This window comes from Benincasa hispida, chromosome 8, assembly GCF_027475165.1.
Source record: "Benincasa hispida cultivar pf3 chromosome 8, pf3_genome.v1.1, whole genome shotgun sequence".
Taxonomy (NCBI): Eukaryota; Viridiplantae; Streptophyta; class Magnoliopsida; order Cucurbitales; family Cucurbitaceae; genus Benincasa; species Benincasa hispida.
Genome location: NC_143485.1, coordinates 65446231 through 65471449, shown reverse-complemented (window position 1 = coordinate 65471449; position 25219 = coordinate 65446231). Strand labels below are relative to the sequence as shown.

The 25219-nt window shown below is 31.9% G+C and overlaps 1 protein-coding gene across 1 annotated transcript; it reads right to left on the bottom strand.

Moving 5' to 3' along the window:
* Window positions 1-14219: 14219 nt before the first annotated feature.
* Window positions 14220-21169, bottom strand: LOC120083475 (uncharacterized). The gene is made up of 5 exons (XM_039039242.2): window positions 20579-21169; window positions 19351-19422; window positions 18896-19255; window positions 15411-17426; window positions 14220-14664 (listed from the first exon to the last, which is right to left on the bottom strand). Exons 1-5 carry the CDS (start codon window positions 21162-21164, stop codon window positions 14300-14302), a joined length of 3399 nt encoding a protein of 1132 aa, XP_038895170.2. The 5' UTR covers window positions 21165-21169; the 3' UTR covers window positions 14220-14299.
* Between the last annotated feature and the right edge of the window lie 4050 nt (window positions 21170-25219).

The window sequence follows — 25219 nt, the reverse complement described above, 5'->3', positions numbered from 1 at the left end:
TCTTAAGTGTTGAATTCGGGTCTTGAACAAGGGGTCTCACTCTCTCATTAGCCCGAGAGGGATCCGGTTTAGTGATTGGATCATAAACCAATTGTTCATTAGAGGATCAACGGAACTTAAGGAGCAAGATGTAATTTCGGGGGGTAAAACAACATTTGACCCAGCCGTTATTACGAACAACCTGTGAAGGGTCGACTTACTGATTATGGTTAAATCAAGTAGACACAAATATATCTACAGTGAGGAGAGTGCAACTATCGAGCTATAGTGGTGTGACTCAATAGTTAATGAATACTGATTAATTCGATCTAAAAAGTTTTAGCCAATTAATCTCAACTCATTGGAGTTCATGATCTGTAGGTCCATAAGGTCCCTCTACTAGCTCGTAAAATATGAACATCTTGAATTAGTAAATTGAATGAATTTGGAATGATATCAATTTGAAGTGTTCAAATTGAATTTCAATATGAAATGTTGAAATTGAATTTAGGGTTTGAATTTGAATAATTCAAATTCAAACTAGGGTTTGTATAATTATATTTGATATAATTAATTAACGTTTATTTTATCGAAATTAAATGAAACTTGAGAGTTTATAATAATGATTTAAATATTAATTACATGAATAGGATTCATATTTAAAATTAGGTGTGTGATTAATTTAATATTTGATATTAAATTATTATTTAATTAATTAAAATCAAATTATTTTTCAAAGTTAATTCAATTTGAGAAATTGAATTTTGAAATTTTAATTTAAATTAATTTTGAATAATTAAAATTCAAATTCAAATTGAATTTGAGAAATGGAATTTCATGTTAGTGAAAACATCCAAAAATTCATCAGAAGGGAGATGTTTCTTGACTATTAAACCACCTATCCTACTTCATGTTATCCAATTGAGGTGGCATTAGCAATCTCTAGTAATGCCTACATGAAGAAGTATGATAAAACTCTAAATTTGATTAGATGAGAAGAGAAAACCGGAAAAAGTTTCTGCAGAGTTCTTTTCCTTCATCTGAAAACTCATCATTTTTCCTTCACAAATTCAACTCAATTGTAAGTTCCACCACTCAAATTCAAGGCTGAGAATAGTAGAGAAGATCTCTTAGTGGTCCACGACTTCAATTAGAGAAGATTGCAACTCTGATTTGTGTTTGAAGAGGATATTCAAAGATATGTGTTGAAACCTTTTTAACCCCTATGAACATGCTTATTTTGATGTCAAAATTAAGAAATTAGAATGCTTAATGATCCTATTTTCTTCCGCTACTTGTTTATGTAATCCAACACTGCCGAAATCGGTCCACTTTAGTGTGTTTAATTATTATGCATTATGAATGTATGTTTTAATTAAATTAAATTTGTTTTTGACCATATAGATTTAAAATCCCACCATAGGATAAACATGTTTCATGCATTGAAAGTATGTTATAAGTGTTATAATATATAGTATGCATGTATAGGATTTCATGAGAATTAATATAAGTTGTTATATTAATTTATGAAATGTTTGATGTATATTATAGATATTGTCTAAGTTATAAGTGTTATTATAGATATTGTCTAAGTTATAAGTGTTATAAAATGATTGGACTTTTAAAATCTATAACAAAGATAATTGCATGTTCACATAGGGTCAACAATCACAATCTTCTTATAGTTAAAATAGGTTGATAACTTGTAAAACTAAGGTTACAAGAAAACTCACCCACAAGATCCTATCTAAGGTTGGAGGTACTTAAGTTGACAGTTTATGGAACACTTGTTACCTGGAGATTGAGCTGGTACTTGAGTTAGGTTAACCCGATTTTATGAGCATGTGTGAGCAATGTGAGGTTTTAAAAAGTTTATCACTTAGACATTGAAGGTTATTTCCAGTATAAAAGTTAAACTCAGATAAACCCCTAGACTTAGTTTGATATCCCGACTTTGATAAGATCTCGGAGCTTAAGAATAAATTTACATTTGAAGCTTAAGGGGTAAAATTTTGGCTAAGTAAAATTAAATTCATAACATATGATACTAAGAAGGACTATAGCAGTAAGCAAGAACTTATGACAAGGAAAATGTCTTGAACCCAAAGGATGGGCACATGGTTAGGCGCATAGAAGGGTGTTCAAGACACTTTCATTAGACAATTTGAACTCCATAGAAGGGAAGGAAATCACCGTGAGTGCATAAAATTTATCTTGGGGACTATGCTATAAACATAAGGAATTATGTTATGAACTTTGAGAACCTCAAGATGGTCTAGGAAAGAAAGGAGGCAATCAAGTACTAAGGGAGTGTAGGGTAGGGGATTGAGCTTGGAATGGTCATTTTGAAGAGAAACCTTTTGTAGAAAGGAAAGGAAGATTTGGGTGCATAATAGAACAAAAGGTGAAGTTGGGCGCATACTAGGGTAGAGGATGAAGGAAATCGAATATGAGGATTTCCATGAGCAGCGGAATGATCGTTCCAAATTCCATTCGTATTTGAACATACACAATTACAATCAAGAAATGGAAACTAACTAGTCATGCAACATACGAAATTACAGCATGCTTTTCAATACGATCAAGGGAAAGATCATACATACCTTTGAAGAATCATCTTCAAAATCCCTCGATCACGAATGCTCATGTAAACTCCAAGACTGCAACTCACGAACGCTCGAACACAATGACTACAATACAGCACGACCACAACGACCACCACATGAACATCGCGAACTCAACGAACGACCTCCAAAAACCTCGAACTATGTCGAGTTGAGTACTACACCACCACAATGGCTACCTTGGTATTCTCGGTATGAGAATCTAGAAGTGTGGGCTTTGTGTGGACTTGGTTAGAGGAAAAGACTGGAGAAAGAACAATCATGTAAACGATTGAGAAAGTGGGAGATGATAAGAGTCTATTGTATAGATGATGCCCAATCGTTTAACAAATGCTATATGATCGTTTAGCTAATAGCCGGCTGAGTGAACTATCGTGTAGTGTCACTCCACAATCGTTTAGTCTCTCTACAACTATCGTTTAGTGAATCTAATCCACTTGACAACCTTTTTGTGAGAACTTTCTGAGAATAGAAACCCTCACAACAACTACTAAATTTAGGACAACATTTTTTCTTTTATCTCACGGTTACCATGAAGCCACCAATACCTCCCACTCAACTGGTTATTAGAGAAAAAGATATAATTATCCAATAATTAATATTATTATAAATATATATATGATAACCAATTATTATAAATATATATGATAACAAACTTACCTTATTATATTTATAACATATAGTTTTAATATTTCATCTCATGAAACATATAAACCATAGTTCTTTTTCTATTTCATGGTACTTAATGTAAATCTCATTTAGATTAATCCTCCACTCGATGTATCTCATACATCACACCGATCATATCATATATAATCGAATTACCTCTTATCAATTTGAACATTTCAAATCAACATCAAGAATTGATTCTTAACTTGAATTCATTGAGCTACCAAGGGGACCTTATGAACCTGTAGCTCGAAGCTCCAATTGTACGTGAATAATAGACTAAACTCTTTAGTCATGGGATCCACCATCTGTTAACTTTCAGGCACTCCACTAAAGACCCACAACTAAACTCTCCTTGCTACAGATATATTATGTGTCCATATCAACCAATCAACAGAGCGATAACCCTTCACAGATCGCTTGTAAGTACAGTTGGGTCAATAACCGTTATGCCCCTGTAGTTACATCTAACTCCTTAAGTACCATTAATCCTTCTAATGAACATAAGTTATAGTCTTACTATGACTGAGTCCTCTCTTCCAAAGAGAAGCTGTGGCCACTATGTTCAAGATCTGGAATCAGCCCTTAAGGGAGTAATCTATCTACTTACCCCTGCATCAGGAAAGGAGTGAATTCCATCTTGTGTAACTGAGTTTCCAGCTCCCAAATCAGACAAATCCTTAAAAAGCTAGGCATGTTGAGTTGGCAATCTGGCCACTCTCACCCATACTAATCAAAGGATCCTGTTTAAAGGCAGGAGTTCCCAAAACACTCAGGATTGAGGTCATGTCACCTATGGTCGTTTAGGTGAGATGTAAGTCTCAAGTATCAATGGCTAGTCATCTCATGGTTCGGTCTTATACAAACTCTTTGTATAGGACACCTGTGCTCACATATCTTCACATGAATGGTCATGATCTACCATCTATAGTAGTTCACAACACTTGCAAACCTCTACAAAGCGAGTCGTATATGTAGTATCACCAGGATCAAGTATCCCTCCTTAATCCTTATACTATAGACATTTTTAGGTTATCACTTAAGGCATAGTCCACTTGTATATCTCATATACATGCTTAAGTTTACATACAATAACCATGGAGCTTTGTTTATTGGATATGAGTAAATGCCAAATAAAATAATTCTTATTTTATTCATAACAATGTGTATAGATTACAAACTACGAGACGCCGAGAGAATTAGGATGCTAATCCCAATAGAGGAAACCTACATGGGCATATACCTAGACAAGTTGACGGATGGAGGAGTCATTCAAGGATGTTTAGAGATAGGGGACTACTTAAGGAAAAGATTGGTTAGATGTTAGGAGATCATGTGATGAGTGTTGCACCACCAAGAGAAGGAATTTGAGATGGACGCATGGTCAATGAAGGATGGACGCATAGAGATGTTGGAAGTAAGAATTTGGCTAAGTGATGGACAACATAGGACAAAACAACTAGAGAAACCTTAGGAAAAACTAGAAACCTACATGGGCACATACCTAGACAAGTTGACGCATAGGGGAGTCATTCGAGGATGTCTAGAGACAAGTGAGTACTTAAGGAAAAGATTGGTTAGATGTTAGGAGATCATGTGATGAGTGTTGCACCACCAAGAGAAGGAATTTGAGATGGACGCATGGTTAATGAAGGATGGACACATGGAGATGTTGGAAGTAAGAATTTGGCTAAGTGATGGACAACATAGGACACAACAACTAGAGAAACCTTAGAAAAAACTAACGGTGGGTGCATAAGAGAGGAGATGGGCATATAACTAGCCTTATTGAGTACTTCGTGTTGGGTTGTATGTCCTAAAACTCGTAGTTTGTAAGTTAAACATAATCTATTATCAATAAAGATGTTATTGGCGTTTATTCAATAAAACTGTTGTTGAATATGTAATTGCACTAGTAAAGACTAAATCCAATAAACTAAATATCCATGGCTATTATATGAATACTTGAACTTTATGTGGTGACATAAAGATGGAACAAGTTCAAGTAAATAGCCAAAACGGTCTATAGTATATAAATAAGGTTGGGTGCCTTATTTTAGTAACACTATCAGATGTGGTCCATTCTGTAGTTGTTAAAATTTGTTGTAAAATGCTACAAATGAAGTGATCTCGGTTCGTTCATGTAGTGACATAAGGAGCGGGGGTATCCTATGCAATGATTTATCATAAGATCAGACCAAGAAATAAGTCACTCTTACTTTATAACGTTGTTTACTATTTAAAACTAACTATTTCAAAGCGATGACCTAGGTAACTTGACCTTAATTCTGAGCTAACTATGAACTTCTGTTTATTCGGAATTATCCTTATATTTGCATGGATAAGGGTTGGCTCAATAGCGTCAGCTCAATAAGCCTCCCATTTCAAGGGTATGATCGGATAGATAGCTGGGGACACAGGGTGCAAAACGAAATTCACTTTTACTCGCTTTTAGGGATAGTAGAGAGATTGTTCCCTTAAGTGCTGACTCGGAGTCTTAAACAATGGGCTCCACCCTCTCATTGGCCCGAGAGGGACTTAGTTTAGTGATTGAATCACAAATCAATTCTTCATTAGAGAATCAGTGGGACTTAAGGAGCAAGATGTAATCTTGGGGGTAAAACAACTTTTGACCTAGCCGTTATTACGAACAACCTGTGAAGGATTAACTTATTAATCATGGTTATATCGAGTGGACAAAATATATCTACAGTGAGGGAAGTGTAACTACTGGGCTTTTGTGGAGTGGCCTGGTAGTTAACGAATGGTGGTTAATTAGGTTAAAGAGTTTAGCCGGTTAATCTCGGATTGTTGGAGCCCATAATCTGTAAATCCATGAGGTCTTCCAACTAGCTCATATTGGACTACCGTTAAATATATACGATATATTTAACGTAATGTTTAATTGTGAATTAAACATAAAGAAAGAAAAAATAGGAGATATTTAAATAAAATTTAAATATCAAGATTATGGATAGGGATTCATATTAATTGGGATTAGTATTGGATTTAATATTAAATTAAATTAATTAAATTGTTTAATTAATTATTTAATATTTATTTTAAAAAAAATTTAGAATTAATTTTGAAATTAAATGGAATTGGTCAAAATTGTATAAAAGCCAAAATTTTGACTTTGGACTTTGAGAGTCAAACTTTAACCTTTGATCAAGTTAGTGGAAAGATCCAACAATTGTGAGTGGAAAATTCTAACATTTGCATTGCTAAGTGTTGTCTTCAATTGAAGACACTTGCCCCACTAGTCCCACTTTGAGTTAGTGGATTTTTTAGTGTCAAATTCTCATCAAACTCAAAGTTGCATGTTTTTCATGAAATGACCTATAAAAAGAAGAGATTTATGAATTTTACAACTCTTGGCCAAGTGGAAATATATGAGATTATTTGATAATCTTAGCTCATTTTCTCACAAAAATCCTTAACCTTTTCCTCTCCAAATTAGTCACTCACTGGATTTCACCATCCCATTCTAAGGTTGGAGAATAGTTGGAAAGACTCTTGCGGTAGTCTACAAACTGTTCGTGAGAAGATTGGAGCTAATTTGAAGAAGTTTTGAGACTACAAACGTTGTCTATCTTTTTTTCCTTTGTTCTTAATTTAATTGCATGCTTATTCTTTGAAATTAACCTAATTAGAGTACTTTAGATCTGTTATTTCTTCCGCTGTGTATGTGTTCATTCCATCACTTTTGACATAATTAAGGGAAGATATCATGTAACAAAAAAGAAGTTGGATCCACGAATGGGGAATAAGAGGGAATTGGACACATGGAAGGAGGAACCATGCACCCAAGAGGGAGGCCATGCACCCATGGTGTGTATGTTCACGAGTTGGTTACAAGAAAGAAAAGAACGTGGCTCAGCTAGGTGAAATTTTGGTTAATCTGAGTAGGAGGTGGAAGATGGAGATGTAATGTGGAGCATGCAAAATGAGGGATGGCCACATAAAAAGGAGGCATGCGTTGTACATGTTGCATTGAGGACAAAACATGCTTACATGTAAGGTGGTGGTGGCAAGGAAATAGAAGATGGCTCTCTATGGTGATGACACTCAAAACTTTCAAGAGGTGGAGGTGTCATGTGTTGATGGCATGATGGCATGACAAGGATGGAGGGTTGAAGCCTATAAATACCCCCGAAGACTTTTAGTTCATCCCACAACTTAAAATTCTTTAGAAAAAAAAAGTGATTGGGGGAAATTTGGAATGATCCATGCACCCATCTACACGTCCATGCTATTGAAGAGAGCTTCCTTGCACCCAACTGTGTGGTAGAGTCAAACCTTGCGCCCAACTGTGTTGTGGAAGTCAACCCTCCGACCAATAGCTATTTTTTTTTTCTAATTTAAAGGTCTAGTTTGAGTCTTTTAGGATTGATAAGCTAAATTTAGGGTTAATGGGGATGCTTTAAGAATACGTTAACCCTAAACATGGGATTTTAAATTGATATTTGAGATAATACAAGCTCGGGATTCAGGAAGAAAAGAAGATAAAGGAGATTGGAGAGCCCTTTTTCTTGGTGAATTGTGAGTGGTTCTTCTTTCTCTGCTTGATGAATTAATATGTTTATATGGTTACATATATATAAATATGCATGGTTTTGAAAGTTATGGCGTGATCGGGAAATATGTTGTTTTCATCAATTTCATGTTGTTTTTTCTATTTTCCTGGTATTATGTGGATGCATATTTATTGTAAATTGAATTGGAAACTAGAATTGTACCTAAGATATTGTTAGCATATCTTGCAGATGACTGACTGGGTTGTCAGTATAATATGGCTAGGACTTTCAGCGTACCCGAGTATGTCTAGTGGGATATTGTCGATATGTACACATTTTGCGGGTTGTCTTGGGTACTGAAATTTTTTCCTTTTGAATTGTATTTGGTTGAATTATTGTATTTCTGGAGAATATATGATCATGCCAATATCGTATCAGTTATCAGACTGAGGTCATACATACTATGTTTGGTTATCTGTGAAATTTTATTCCCAAAAATGATTTTCACTCACTAAGCTTTCCTAGCTCATGTTTTCCAAATGTCCCATTCTCCCCCTAGGTAGCACAAAAGTGGAATTCCAGGGTGCTGCTCAGGTCAAGATCTGCCACACTATAGTCACGTTTCTGGGTTAAAGTCTACTCTTTATGAATTTTGTAGCCTAGAAGTAGAGAGCCTAAGTTGATTCTGGAGTTGTATAAATATTATAATGGTTTGATATAAAATAGATTAACCAGAGAGTAGTTGTTTTTTCATACTTGGCTAAAGAGTTGTTTGTAGTATAGACCCAAGATGGGTAGTAGTTATCACAATAAAGTTTGAGACCATTTGTAGCACTTTACATCCCCGCTCGCATGTCTAATATACGAATGGTCAAGATCAGACCATTTATAGCACTTTACAACACTTGTAACACCTACAAAGAGTGCCATACTCGTAGCATCACCAGGATAAGGTTTCCCTCCTTTATCCATATACTACAAACAATTTAGGTTATCACTTAAAACACAATCCACTTTTTTGTCCCCACATACATGTTTAAGTTACAATGATAACCAGGGATCTTAGTTTATTGGTATGTGATTAATTTAACTAAAATATCTTATATTTCATAGACTGTAGTGAATAAAATATCTCATATTATTACATCACAAAGAGTTTGTTCATTCATGTGTTTACAAACTAAAGAACCCTACGAGATTTAGGGCATCAACTCCAACACGTAGCGGCTTGTGAAGCTGCTAAGGAAGCTATGTGACTCAGGAAATTCTTGATTGATCTAGAAGTGGTCCCAGACATGTCAAAGCCGATCACTCTTTATTGTGATAATAGTGATGTTGTGGCTAATTCCTGAGAGCCTAGGAGTCATAAGCACGGGATACACATAGAGCGGAAATATCGTCTCTTCTAAGAGATTATGCATCAAGGGGGCGTGATTGTCACGCAAATAGCTTTGGATCACGATGTTCCTGATCCATTTACAAAGGCCCTCACGACTAAGGTGTTTGACGGTCTCCTGCAGAGTATGGGTCTACGAGACAAACCATATCTAGTCTAGGGCAAGTAGGAGATTTTGTACTGGACGCATATTATGCCCTAGTTTATAGTTTTGCGTACTTGTCTATTAGTTTGACTTTTATGATGTACACCCCACTAACTTTAGGATTAGTGGGAGATTGTTGTGGTTAATGTATTAAATCTCGTAGGTCTTGTATTTTGTAATTGTAATGTACAAACAATTTTATTTATTTAATAAACTATGAGATATTTTATTTATCATTTAGCAGCATTAACCCACAAAACCAATAAACTAACATCTAAGGTTATCATCTATAGCTTAAACATATATGTAGAGACATATATGTGGGTCATGTTTAAGTGATAACCTAAATGGTCTGTAGTAGATAAATAAGACTGGATACCTTATTTTGGTGACACTACGAATATGACCCGTTTTATAAATGTTACAATTGTTGTAAGTGCTACAAATGATCTGATCCTGATAATTCATACAGAGACATGTGAGCGGAGGTGTTCTATATAAAGGGGTTTGTATAAGATCGGACCATGAAATGAATAGTCTCATTATATAACACCGTTAATAATAGAGACTTACATTTTACCAGGATGACCATAGGTGACATGAGCTGAATCCTGAGTGAGTTGTAAACTCTTTCCTATGAAGGCAATCCTTTGATTTGTATGGGTGAGAATGGCCAGCTCGTCAACTCAATAAGCCTACTATTTTGAGGATTTGTCTGATTGGGGAGTTGGGAACACAACTACACAAAACAGATTTCACTCATTCCCTATGTTGGGGTAAGTAGAAAAATTGTTCCCTTAAGGGCTAATTCTAAGGCTTGAACAATGTGGCACCACATCCTCTCTTATGCTGATTCCAAGACGAAATTCACTCATTCCCTAACGAGGGATTTGGTCATAGTTAAACTATGACTTATTGATCATTAGAGAAATCAGTGGTACTTAAGGAGTTAGATGTAACTATAGAGGCAAAACGGTAATTTTGGCCCAACCGTGCTTACAAGTAATTTGTGAATGGTCATTGTACTATTGACTGGTTATATCCAATAGACACAGAAATATATCTGTAGTGCAAAAAGTGCAGCTGTCGGTCTGGAGTGATCGGCAGTTAATGGATGTTAAATAATTTAATTAAAGAAGTTTAATTAATTATTAAAGTACTGTTAGTGTTTCAATCTACAGGTCCATAAGATCCCTTCTGTAGCTCAATAGGGATTATTGAGAATAAATTTTAGATTAATTTGAATTGTTCAAATTAATTGAAGGAATTAATTATATATCATATAATTAATTGAAATTAATTATATGTGATATAATTAATAGAATGTATTTGATACATTATAATATAAAGTTTATTTTTTAGAGGAATTAATTATTTGAATATGATTCAAATACTAATTATATGGATGAGAATCATATAATTAAACTTAGTATAAATGTGATTTATATTAAATAACAATGATTGATTAAGATAATTAAAAACTATAAGTTAAGTGTTATATATGATATAACATATATGTATATATATATATATATATATGATAATTATTTAAATTAAAATTAATTTTAACTTATTTTAATTTTCAAAATTAAAGGGAGTGAAATAACTTCCCTCCCTTTATTTTTCTCTCAGTTAATCATGTAGGGAATGGACAGTTTGATTTTGGATGAGATTATCTTCTTCACGGAAGATTTTTTTCTAGTCTCTTGCTCTCATAGTGTTGTATCTCAAGTTCTGCCAAAATTTCCCAAGATTTTTCATTCACTCTCAATCTCTCTCCCTTTTCCAAAATCTTAGAGCCCACACAACTTCTAGGAATTCTCATTTCTTAAGGAGAATATAGAGAAAATTCTTGTGGTGGTGTCCTTATTGGCGGTGCTCGGTTCAAGATTGATCGTGAACGTTTTGGAAAGGGAATTTTGTGAAGAAGGGTTCTTCAAGGGTACATATTTCTCCTAACCCTAATCATTTTCCCTCTCTCATACATGCTATAAAATTTTATGGTTTAATGCATAATTGTTGTTTTTTAAATTTTTATATTCTTTGTAAAATTAAAATTGGGATGATCCTGCTTCTGCTGTGGACTTCATCATTCCTATAAATCGGCCTTTGAGCTTGTTGATCTTCTTGGATGACCAACCTTTGGGCTTAATGATCTTCTTGGAGGATTAATGTTTGCATGAGGCTTCTGGATAAATGTATTTTGTGGAGTTAAGCTTGTGTTGATGTAGATTTGATGCGGGTGTGGTTCGATCTTTAGTACTTAATCCTCTTATTCTCTCTCGGTTGAATGCATACGCTTATTTATGAAACCAGAGCGTGTGAATGTTCTTAAAGTTGGAGTCTTGGAAGAATGCTTATATCTTCAAAAGACACTAGTTTTCAGGTCAATTTAAGGAGTCAAAGAGTTTTTTTTATTGTTGTTTTCTCTAAGTTCTCTGGAGTGTAAAATTGCTAACCCCTACAAATTAAGCCTTATTTTGGGCTTAATTGAACTTTAACCCAAATAATAATATCAAATTAGATCAAATTATTTGATTCAATCTTATGATAAAAGTATATGACATCATTGAAATTTGTCAATTTATGTCTTCAATCTCAATTTAGGACACATGTCAATTTTTCATTAGTCATAAATTAGATGACTTGTAAATTCATCATTAATTTAATGAATGACGTAATAATTTGTGATTGATCCAAATTTTTTCCTTCATCACAAAACAAACCTTAATATATATAATACACACAACTGTTCAAAAATATATATTAATACACATAAAAAGTAAAAAATAAAAATAAAAATAAAAGGTCAAATCGAAAAGACATGAGAAAATTGAAAAGTGGTGGACGTCAATTTTTTGAACCTAATGTAACAGAGCCCATTATTGTGGTAGACTTTTTTATTTTCAAAAATAAATATAATGTAGGCGAATAGATTATTGCCACATAATTGGGCTACAAAAGATGGAGATATTCCAATTAACACCTAAGTTTTACACATATTATGAGGTAGGGGTCGGTCGGTGTCAGTTTTGAGAGAAAACCCGCATTGAAAACCGACCTAAAAAGGTGTGACATTCGTCCAACCATCGGTCGGTCGGTTTAGGAAAAATTTTTCAAAGTTGAGTCATTGAAGAGGAACCAAGGTAAATGAAAAGGAAAGATGAATTGATAATGTGTTATTGTTAGGTTAATAAAATTAGCAACTTTTTAATTTAAAATCAATCATTTTTTTAATGAAAAAATTAAATAAATCATGTAATGGATTTGAAAATTAGACAACATAAAAAATAATAATAAATCAATACTAAAATAGTAGGTTTGGGCTTGGATTGGTGGTATAAGCTTGCTTTTATACTTATTTTTTAAAAAAAAAATTTAAAAAAACAAATTTATATTTGTCGATTGATTTTCAACTTTTTTTTTTCCAGAAAAACCGAAAACCAACCTCCGACCCCTAACCTCGACTGACCAACCTTAATTCAGTCGGTTTTGATCGGTCGAGTCGGTTTTGGTCGGTTTGATGTACACCCCTATTATGAGGGGTATATATAAGGACAAAATAGTCATTACAAAAAGAAAAAAAAAACAAAGGCAAAAAAGGATAAAAAAAATTCTCCCCTTTCTACCACATTTATATATAATATAGAATTTATATATAGTATAGATATTGTTTTATATAGACAACCCAACCTTTAGGACGTAGACCTAAGAGAAGCCAGTTAGTAAGGGAGTAGGCAGGGGGGAGTCAAAGGGTGGGAATAGATTGTAGTGAATTGTGGGAGTTTCTAAGGAAAGCTATCTTCTCAAAGTCAAATCTTCAAAAGGATGGAGTTCCAGCACATCAAATCGTGAATCAAAAAGCGTGACGAGAATTCTCAACTCGAAATGCAGGGGGAAGAATTCGTCAACCTAACTTCGAACCTGGTTTCCTACATAGAATGAAGCCACGATGAAAGCCTTAAGCGAGAGACTCTGCATTCATTGGACGGCCGGTATTGATGGGAATGTAGGAAAAGATCTAAATTTGGGCAGGGACTTTGCTAAGCTGTTCGGCCACATTTTATTCCGATTGTCTTGAGAAAAGCAGAAAATCTTTTGCTGGCGGATTCCGAATTTGAAAGAAAAACAGTGTACAATACTAATACGTTATTGTTCTGACATTCGGTTGAGACCGGCAACGAGTTTCATGTTGGTGGGGAGGGGCGAAGCAGCTTTACCTCGATCTAAAATAATAACATCACATAAAAAAAGTTATTATAAATATATAATAGTTTCAAAACTTAGGTCCGATTTGTTCTTACGTTTGCGGGAGTAAAAAGTGATTTTGGAGAATCTCAATCATTTATCCCATTTGGTAGATATGGTTATTTTGCTCTTATGTTCAAAACCACGCCTCACACCAGCTTTTGAATTCAGCTTTCCTAAAAATTTTGTCATATTCTCTAATTTATTTTTAAAAAATTACAAATATACTCACTTTATAATTTTTATTAACAATTAGACTCCTTGTCTACTTTACAAAAAGCATTTCGTGTAATTTACTTGAGGATTTGTTATACGTGCTTTCAGTGTGAGTTTATTGGAAGCTTACTGCTTTGTCAAAAATATATCGACATGACTTTACATAGTTAGCAAACTCCACCAGCCCCAATACCCATCTCACTCACTTGAAACTAGGAATTTCTACTTACCTTTTTTCATTGTAATTTATTTAATCCTGTTCTATTCATATTATATTAAACCAAAAAAAAAAAAAAAAAAAGATTTCACCAATTAAAACTACATTTAAAAATTTTTTATCATGAAAAATAGTTTTTTTTTTTTTTTTTTTTGAAAAAATCAAATAAATAGTACTCAAATCAAGTATCTCACTAGGGCACTTTCTTAAAAAGGCAATCCAAATCCAAACTTTCTTTTATTCATACATACATTCAAGATTCATGAAATTGGGATTATATGTCCAATCCTAAGACCTTTCATATTTCATGAAATTTTTCTTGATATTGTTGAGTGAATCAAGAACATATTTGGCACTTGGTCTCTTCTCTGGTGATTCCACTGTGCAAGACAAGGCCAATGAGATAATAGATGACAGACATTCAATTACAGTCCAATAGTTCAAAGCTTCATCATTCTTTGTAAGCAAATCAGAATCTGCAAAAACATCAGTTATTGAGTGAGGATATGATTTGGCTACCCACTCTCTTAAGCTCATTTCTCCCCCACAAAACATTTGGTCTGTAGGCTTCTTTCTTGTGAATGTTTCCATGAGCAAAATGCCATAGCTATAGATATCACCTCTTCTTGAAACAATCCCATCCAAGCCCAACTCTGCTTGCAATTACCGTGCAAAAACACAGGCGTTTAAACTTGTTATGACAGAAACGAAATCCATAAAGAATAAGAAACATGAAGAAATTGGCAAATAGATTGACATTGTGCACTAATAGTAGAAATTGGCAAATAGATTGACATTGTGCACTAATAGTATAATTGGGTAGAGGGAGAGCGTAGTTTTTTTTTTTTTTTTTTTTTTTTTTTAATTAGAGAGATATCAGATGATATAGATGTAGAAACGCCAATGAGATTAGACGAAAATATAGCATCCTTCTAAACTCTAGGCCCAATATCGTAAATAACATATTCAAAGCCCCAAAAAGATCCATTCCTAGTGTGAGATTATAGATTTAAGACATTCCAACAAAACTAAGACACCATTTGGTTTTTGGTTTTTAGTTTTTGAAAATTAAGTTTATAAACACCCTTATCACCTCTAAATTCCTTATTTTGTCATCTACTTTCTACCAATGTTTTTAAAAAATAAAGTTAAGTTTTGAAAACAAAAGAAATAGTTTAAAACTTATTTTTGCTTATGGAATTTGACTAAGAATTCAACTCTTTTACTTTAAAAAGAAAAACCGAAAACCATGATAAGAAATCGAGAGGAAATGAGCTTAATTTTCAAAAACCAAAAACCAAAAACCAAATGTACCATATGAGGCCTAAATTAATCATGTTATAACATTTGCAAACATAGTTTGTTTGAATTCAATTTTAGTAAAAGAGATCAGTCTCACCTGGAGCCATATATCCCACAGTTGCAAGGGTCATAGTTTGGGTTATAGAGTCTCCTCCACCCAAGAGTTTTGAAATCCCAAAATCTGTCAAGTGTGCAACCATTTCTTCATCCAACAGTATATTGCTAGGCTTCAAATCACAATGAACTATAGGTTCTCCAAATCCATCGTGAAGATACTCAAGAGCTAAAGCAACATCTATCATTACATTCATTCTCTCAATCATATTCAAGTTGCAATGATAATCATAATGATTTAACCACATCTCAAGACTACCCTTTGGCATGAATTCTAGCACCAATGCTTTGAAATCCATATTGCTGCAGCTTGTTATAACTTTCACAAGGTTTCTGTGACGGACATTGCACAATATCTCGCACTCTATTTCAAAGCTTTTATGTGCATTTTCACTCAGCAAATTGAATACCTTCACAGCAGCAATTGTTCCATCTGAGAGTGTTGCCTTGTACACTGACCCAAAGTTCCCTTGACCTATTAAATTTTTTTCACTAAATCCTTCTGTTGCTTGTGAAAGTTCTTGGTATGTGGTTCTTCTCAAAGTGGGTTCATAAGGTAATAGGTCATCCTTCAATACTTGTTCTTTCTTCATCCTCCCTCTGAATGCCAGGACAAGTAGTACAAGTACAATTAAGAATGTGCCTAACAATGTAGGTACAAGGATAATTACCAGTTTATTTGTTTTTTTCTTTGAGCCTTGAGATAAGTTAATTGTGCAAGGTTGGACTTGGAATTTAGAAGAATCAGAACAAAGTCCAGGATTTGATATGAATGACTGAGCTGAGAGATTAGAAAAAGGACCCCCATCTGGAATTTCTCCTTCTAATTGGTTAAATGAAACATTAAAATGCTCAAGAAGAGAGAGCTTCTCCAAAGACTTTGGAATTACACCTGTTAAGTTGTTGTTGGACAAGTCCAAGACTTTCAAACTAACCAAGTTTCCAAATGAGTTGGGAATAGAGCCTTCTAGCTCATTACTTGATAATGAGAGACCAATCAAATTTGTGAGGTCTCCAATGCTACTTGGGATTTGGCCAGAGAGTTGATTCTTTGAGAGATCCAAATCTAACATAAGCTTTAGATTCCCAATATCTATTGGGAGAGATCCAGTAAGAAGATTTGATGACAGGTTCAAGCTCAAGATATAAGAAAGTTTGAACAAAGAAGAGGGCACTGTAGAATTGAAGTTGTTAAAGCCTAATGATATAGTTTTTAAATATGAGAGATTCTCAAAGCAAGTAGGTAATGCTCCAGAGAGTTGATTATTATCCAAAAACAACTCAAACAAATTCTCTAGTTGACATAATTCAATGGGAATGTTTCCTTGTAAGTAATTGTTACTAAGATATAAACCCTGAAGTTGTTTTAATTTCCCAATTGAAGGTGGAAGAGTTCCAGTGATTTCATTGTCATCCAATATAAGAACTGTCAGTGTTCTTAAGTTGCCAATATCTTTAGGAATATGACCCTTGATTCCAATATCTGCCATTGAAAGATATTGTACAGAAGCAGAGAAGTTTGTAATGGAACTTGGGAAGAAGATGTTAAGAGGATTATATGATAACTCTAACCTTACCAAAGTGGTTGAATTGGCAAGAAAATTGAAGATGCTTCTTTTAGAAGGAGATTCTTCAGTGGAGAAGGTGTTATTCATCAAATTAAGCCATTGGAGGCTTGGACAGTTTCCAAGAGCAGGGGAAATCAACCCAGAAAAGAAGTTTTGTGAAAGATCAAATTTTGAGAGCATGGAAGCATTGCAGATAGATTCAGGAATAGTTCCTGTGAGTTTGTTTTCTCCTAAAAAGAGCATGTCAAGATTTGGAAGGTTAGTGCCAAGACTTGGTGGAAGGGTTCCAGAAAGTTGATTTCTAAAGAGTGAAATAATACTCAGTTTTGTAAGGTTGAAGATTGTTGATGGTATTGTGCCATTCAAAAAATTCTCTTGCAGCACCAAAGTCTCTAGGTTTGGAAGATAACCAAACTCCTGAGGAATTTCACCTGTTGCATTCAAACAAGTATTATTTGCCTTATTATATCATTAAATGTGGTCCAACCTAAGAAGAGAGGAGAGTGGATGGCAATTACTATTAAATTAAATTTACTTTATTGATTATTATGTTTAGTCTTTGATCCTGACGAGTTTATGGTGCAGCTCCTACATAGTAATTTTTTTTATGTAGGTAGAAAGATGGAAAACATATTATTCAAGTACAACCTAGACTACACCTAATTATTACTTTTCTTGTATTAAGAAAGTTTTGTCTCTCAAATATGAATGCAAATTTCTAAACATTTTCTTATTTTTAATGTTTTTAGGTTTAAATACTTATTGGACCACTCTATTTTCGAGTTTGATTCATTTTGGTGGAGGTGCTTTCAAAATAATCATTTTAGTTTATATCTACCGGCTATACTTGATAAAGAATTTGTTTTTATTTTTTTAAAAAAAATTAATTAAACTTGTTGACTTAGTCTAATTTTTTTAATGGTTAAATTTGAGTTGTGTCTATTTTTGTGAATGAAATTTCAAAATTATAAATTTAATTTTTGAATTTTAATATTTTTAAAATTCATGTACCTACTATACATAAAACTGAAGGTTAGGGGTCTGTCAGACATAAAATTTAAATTTATTAGATTGATTAATTTTTAAATTTTGAATTTGTCAAAGACTATTTTAAAAATCTAAGGATTAAATAAACACAAACCTCAAAATTTAGAGACTAAACTTGTAATTTAGTTTTTGTACACCAAAGGAATAAAAAATTGACCCTAAACTACTTATTTTGGATTTAGTTTTCAATTTCATCCAAAGTAAATGTCCGCAATTTTAACCACAGATCAATTTTTGTTAATTTTTCCACTAACTTTAATTTTTTTAAAAAAATGGTGTAAACAACTTCATAAATTCATTAATACAATAAAATAAAATTTTGAAAAAAATAAGTTTGACAAAGGCACAAACTAACTATTAAAATAACTTTATCAAAATCCATAAATTTTATTGAAAAAACATCTATAGTATTGTTTTCCCCTAAAATTTTATCAATTTCATATATTACTTAGTTAAATACATAAGAGAACTCTTTTAATAATATTACACTTTTTAACGTTAACTTGTGAAAATTGATTATAAACTTTTGTTTAGTATATATTTGGGAATGATTTTAAAATTATTAAAATTACTTTTGTCGTGTTTAAAATTATCTTAAATACGACTTTAATCATTTAAAATTAATTAAATTATTTAGAGAAGATTGTTTTAAATGGTAAATTTGTTGAAAATATTTTTAAGTATAGTAAAATGATATACCATGATATAATTCTATCGTTAATACATAGTGACCTTTACTATATTTATAAATAAATTAATATATTTTGTTTTATTTGAAAATAACCCTTAACTAATTAGTTTTACATGTTTAAACTTAATTTTTATATCATAAAATATTGTTTTGAAATGATACCTGACAAATAGTTGCCCCAGAGTACGATCTGCTTCGCCCAAGTCAAGTTCCCAAAATTTGTTGGTATTCTTCCTGTAAACTCATTATCTGCCAATCCTACATCCACAAGATCTTCACACCGCCACAGCGTCGACGGAAGCCTGCCGGAGAGGTGATTAACGGACAAATACAAGCCTTTCAGCGCCGGAAGATTTTCACAGATGTCGTCCGGTAACCCTCCGGTGAAGTTATTTCTTGTTAGATCCAATGCGATCAGAGACGAAAGGTTGAAGATGGGCCCAGGAATTGGGCCTGAAATGGAATTAGTCTCCAAGTTCAATGCCTTCAGTCTTCCAAGTTTTCCAATCTCCCATGGGATATCTAATCCAAATACCCAAACAAACACCTATCTATGTATAAATAACCAATTCATTATTTCATATATACAAAACAATGCATCATGAGTCTTCAATTACCTGTCAGCTGATTACCGTCAAGAAATAATTCTTCAAGCATCGTCAAGTTTCCAACTTCCCTTGGTATTCTTCCTGCAGACTAATCTGTTAATTAATTTAACTCTTCTAACCACATACAATAAAGGAAGCCTAATCTTGACTTATTGTACATATCAGTAACCACGACGTTTATAGTTATTTTCAATGAATATTAGTTTGATTTTTCTTTTTCTTTTTTCCTTTTCTTTTTTTTAAAAAAAGTCAATTAAGAACTCTGAACTTGGAATAAGTGACGCAAACATTTACCTTCAGTTCTTTTATTTATTTATTTATTTTTTTAATTCATTCACTAATTTTAACCCAAAAAAGTGTAAAAATCTTTGTAAACTTATTAATTTCAATAATAAAAAGCTTTGCTTATAGATATATTTAGTGATCAACTTTGCCAAAATTCATAAATTTAAAAAAAATTACAATTTTTCTTCATTTTATCAAATTCATATCATCATTTGAACATATGACTAATAATTCATATTCAAATTAAGTGAATAATATTTGAAGTAAGAATTTATTAGACGCTTACAATTGAAGCACTTTTAAAGTTTGTAGTTAAGATTATTGAAATACTTATCTAAATTGTACAATTTGGTGAAATTGAAAGTTGGGGGAGCCAGAATTAATTATTCCTCAAGTTTTTTTTTTCCTTTTTTTTTGAAGAATTCATACTTAAAAGTTTTTATAAGTAAAGCTATATTATTGTTTTTGAGTTCAACAAATATGTGAGGTTAAAGACAAACTCATCAAAATTTATTATAATAATTAATGTGTTATCCATTTGCTCAAATCGACAAAGCAAATCAAATTTAAATCTTTCACGGAAATGCTTCCAAAATAAATATTAAAAGGGTAATACTAGACACATCCATCTTTGTGTATTCATTTCTACTAATATTAAAATATTTCAAAAAAAAAAAAGAAGAAAAAAACCAAAATCCGTCACATCACAAGTTATTATGGGAAAATTTGGTGAAATGTATAAAGATAGGAGCTATCCGGGATGCACTTAAAGTATTTTTCATGTTAAATCAAGAGCAATACTTTTAAGTGGATGCACCTATTTTTACACATCTCACTCTAATTAAAGAAAAGTAAGGTAGAAAGAAATAACAAGAATTTTACAGGTGTGAGATAAACTATGATTGAACAATCGAGTGAAATTAAATCTCTAGTATTAGAAAATTTTCTGAACCTGAGAGCTGATTATTTTGAAGATTAAGCGTGAGTAGCGATGTCATGTTGAAAATGGAGGTAGGAATGGAACCAGAGAAACGATTTCCATAAAGCAACAGTCTTTCAATTCTAGGCAATCGCCCAAACCACGCCGGAATCTCTCCACTGAACTCGTTATTTCCAATACTGAACAGTTTCAAGCGAGGCAAATTGAGTAGCTCGATAGGCAGTTCCCCATGAAAGCTATTGTTTTTAATGGTAATGTAAGTAAGGAAAGACAAAGTTCCCAGCTCAGGGGGAAATGTGGCTGTGAGACCCATGTAAGAAAAATTGAAGCTTGTCACTCTATTGTGCTTTTTACCACATTCTATGCCAACCCAATTGCAAACTGAGGTTGTTGTAGACCAATTGTTTGTTATAATGCCAAAGGGGTCATTTGTGATGTGGGCTTTTAGAGCAAGAAGGGCTGACTGGTCTGTGTTGATGTTTGATTCAGCACAACCAATAATGGATATTGTTAGGCTGCTAGCTATTGCAAAGATTTGGATCAATGATATTGAGAATGAAAATGATGAAGAAGATGAGAACCACCCTTTGATCTCCATGATTGATTTTGTTCTAGAGATTAGAGTTTTGAATGGCAGCTTTGTAGCTATATAAATTATTCAAGTGGTTGTATGAGATATACAAAGGGCCAGATTTTGAATGTTGATTCTTTTCATATTATTCTTTCCTAGTTTTTCATTAAAATAAATGAAATACAAAGTCAAAAACATGAGATGTCATGTGATTACTTTTTTATTGGAACTAAGAGGTAGAGACAATACATTCTTTTCTTAGCTCTCTATTATTAAACTTTCTTGTATGACTAAAAACCCTAAAGAAATTATTTAAATCACTCCAATGATTTCAAAGATTAAGTTGGTAAGTTAGAGTAAACTTAAATATATCATGGATTATTTTTAAGAAAAAAAATTCTCACTTTAGTTCTAGTTCTAGCTTCTTTTTTTTTTTTTAGTTTTAATTCTAATTCTAATTCTTTGTCCTGATTTTTGCTCTGATTATTGCTTTTTGGTTCTTGGTCACATTCTCTTATCTTTACCCTCTACACTTCGTTCATTTGACATAAAGAAGACTCTATTAGTTACCGTTGACCATCACAAACATATCAGAGAAAGAAGAAACGACTTTGTTTAATTTATTGTTGTTGCTAGAGATGAAATACATAGAATGGATATAGAGAAAGAAGACAAGAGGAAGAAGAGGTGGAGAGAGACTTAGGGAGAGAAATAGAATGAAGAAGGAAAGGAAATATTAAAAAAGTGGGTGTTTGATCACCAACTTCATAAGTTGGTTTTAAACAACTAATTTCAATAGTAAACACGATTGAAGTTTACACTTTTATAAAAAAAATTATTTTTTTCTCTTTCAATATTTTGCACATATATCGAGGAGTTTCATCTTACAACTCTAAACTCCAAACACAAACTTTCTAACTCTAACGTATTAATTACAAACTTTCTAACAAAATTCGTTACACTATTGTTACATTGAGAAAGTTCTATGTGTACTAATAGAAACTAAATGACAACAAATTTGTGTACAAACTCAGCAAGAAGAAATCAAGCCAATGGAAGAACTTGAATCCCAACTTGGACTAAACTTAATTCTGATTTAATATATCATGTTTAAATTATTACTGAATTGTAAGCTTAAACATATAGATAAATAGTAAATCTAATTGCATCAATTTTCGACATATGCTTCCTTACTAGCCAAGCAAAGATCATTTTCCTCAAATTTTATATGCGTATTTGAAGAAGTAACTTCTTTAAAAACGCAAAGTTAAGAACTTAAGAACTAGAGATAACAAATTAGGAGTTTTTTTTTTCTTTTTTTAATGAATATTCATTAGGACAATTGCAAATATAGTAATTATGCTTGAAATATTTGTAAATATAGCACAATACAAAAGAATTTATAAATATAGCAAAATTTTGATCTAGTTGTCAGAATCTATCATTGATAAACCATACCGCGAATAAAAATCTATCGACAATAGAGTCGATCATAGATATATTTTGTTACATTTACAATTCTTTTAAAATGTTGTTATACACTTAATCCTTAATTCTAAAAATACTACCCATTACAATTACCACCAATAGATTTTAAGGGTCAAGGGCACATGCCTCCCCTCAAATTATCTGTCTTTTGTATTTTTAATATAAATTGTAACCGATATATATATCCAACAAAATTCCACATCTTGTAGTGTTTGGAACGTTGGCAAGAGGATACACTGAAATTTCCCATGGCAGTGATTCGATTCCATCAATTTAGAAAAACTACTTGCAGATCTTGGTTTCTAACCAAAATTTATAATTATGATTATAATATTCAAAATGAAGTTCCTACTTCTGCAAAAATAAAGTTTGTAGAACATATTTAAAAAACATGATTTTTTTTTTTTTTTTGTTACCTACGAATGTATGGTGTCCCTTATAATTTTTCTTGACCCGCCACTGACAATTCCCCTCCTAATAATTTAAAGTTGCGTTGTGTGTACATATAATTAAATTAAATTGGTCGTAGTCAACATTACACATATTTTGAAATTTTTTGTTCATCAAATTGTCAAAAGTTTGATGGTGCGTTCCAATCTGTACGTATACGTACTATACGATTGTCTTGACTACAATATTTTTTTGAAAAAAAAAAAAAAAACAAATCCCCGCACTTTATGTTATTTTACCCTCTCGCTGTCCAAGTTTCCAACACAAGAGAAAATAAATGCAGCAGATTATATATGAGTTAAATTATAATTTGGTCCTATAATTTTAATTTTTTTTATTTGATAGTTAGTTCTGTAAAAAATTTAAATTTAGTTGACAAGTTAAAATTTACCCCATTCGATAATCATTTGGTTTTTGGTTTTTGTTATTGAAAATAAAACTTATTTCATCTATATTTATTACAATAATTTGTATCTTTCTTAATTACAATAGTTGACTTCTTAGCCAAATTTCAAAAACAAAAAATAACTTTTTGAATGCTTATTTTCTCAGTTTTCAAATTTTGACTTGATTTTTTAAACCAATAGTAAAAATCATATAATAAAAGAAGAATTTTGAAGGTAAAAATAATGTCCATAGATTTGTTTTTTTTTTTTTTTTTATAACAAAAACAAAATGGTTACCAAATAGGCCCTAAGTTACCAAATTTGAGGTGGAAGAAATTTGTAAAAAATTAATTGTCCTATTTGATAAAATCTTATAAATAATTTGTTGATAAAATATACATAAATAGTCCACATGTAAATAGTCCTACACTCAGAAATAGTCCTAAAGTTAATGAGTATGGGCTATTTATGAGTATTTATCAAATCATAAGGACTAAATTTTAATTATAAATTATGGAGATTAAATTCTAACTTTCTTTAAATTATATGGATCAAATTTGTAATTTAACCTTATATATTAATTACATGTCTAAATAATTATGTGTTTGGAATAACTTCTTAAAAGAAAAAAATATTTTTAATTAATTTTTTTATAAGTATCTTTAGAAAAATTAATAAATTAAAGTACGTTTATCAAAGTTTTTTTTTTTTTTTTTTTTGGAATGATTCGAGATAATCAAAGTATTTTATTGGGAATAATATTTTTTTGGTTCTTAGTTTTGAATAAAGTTTTTATTTGGTTCTTAGGTTTTAAAATGTTACACATTTAGTCTTTAAAATTTGAGTTTTACTTTAATTTAGTTCTTAAGTTTCAAAATGTTACAATTTAACCTTGAGATTTAAGTTTGTTTCAATTTGATCCATAGGTTTCAAGATTTTACATTTTTAATCTTAATATTTCAGTAAATGCTCACTTTTAATCATTGGCGTCAATTTCTATTAATTAATTAAAAAGTATTACGAAGTGCAATTTTAAATTTAATTTTAAAAATGATAAAAATAGTGAAACTTAATTAATTATAATTCTTTTAACGATTTTTAATTTAGAGTATTTGTAATTTTTTTAATGTTTAAAGAATCATGCATCTTTAAATGTATTTATATGTTAGTTTTTTAAAAAATTAGTGTATCGCCATATACTAATGTATTCGTATCTTTGTTGTTCTTATTCCTTTCGTCTGAAAAAAAAATGCTATTCTAACCTAAATTTTTTTACTAAAGTGATCAAACTTTACTTTATTCTCTCCAAACATTTTGGGTTAATAGAGTATTTGAAACTAAAATTTATTATCGGGAAGTCTTCAAATTTAGTCTCCAAGAATTTGATACTCATTGAAAAAATAAATTCAAAATTTGTCAAGTCAAACATACTGAAAGCTGGCATTAACATTAGAAAATTTAACATTAAATTAATAATAATATAGATGAAAATTTGAATATAATATTAAGATTATTACTTGCAAGTCATGAACCTTATCTCTCCAAGAATTTGAAACTCACAAAATTTTTCTTAGGGCATGTTTGGTGCCTTTGAGAGCAAGAAAGGGTTGACTTGTCTGTGGTAATATTTGCAGCCAAAGCCATTTGTTTGGAAGAGAATAACCATGAACATATAAGTATAAGATATGATTTTGTTTAGTCTTTTCCCACTGGCCAAAGATTCCAAAGATAGGAGGATAAGTGAGATAAGAAATGTAA

Bases quoted from the DNA above. Each gene is read 5' to 3' on its own strand.
- LOC120083475 (XM_039039242.2), bottom strand. From the start codon at position 21,164: ATGGAGATCAAAGGGTGGTTCTCATCTTCTTCATCATTTTCATTCTCA. The intron at 19,256-19,350 runs GTAATTGAAGAC...TATTTGGATTAG, and splicing joins TGACGGTAATCAGCTGACAG to ATATCCCATGGGAGATTGGA. The intron at 14,665-15,410 runs GTGAGACTGATC...AATTGCAAGCAG, and splicing joins TGTGGGATATATGGCTCCAG to AGTTGGGCTTGGATGGGATT.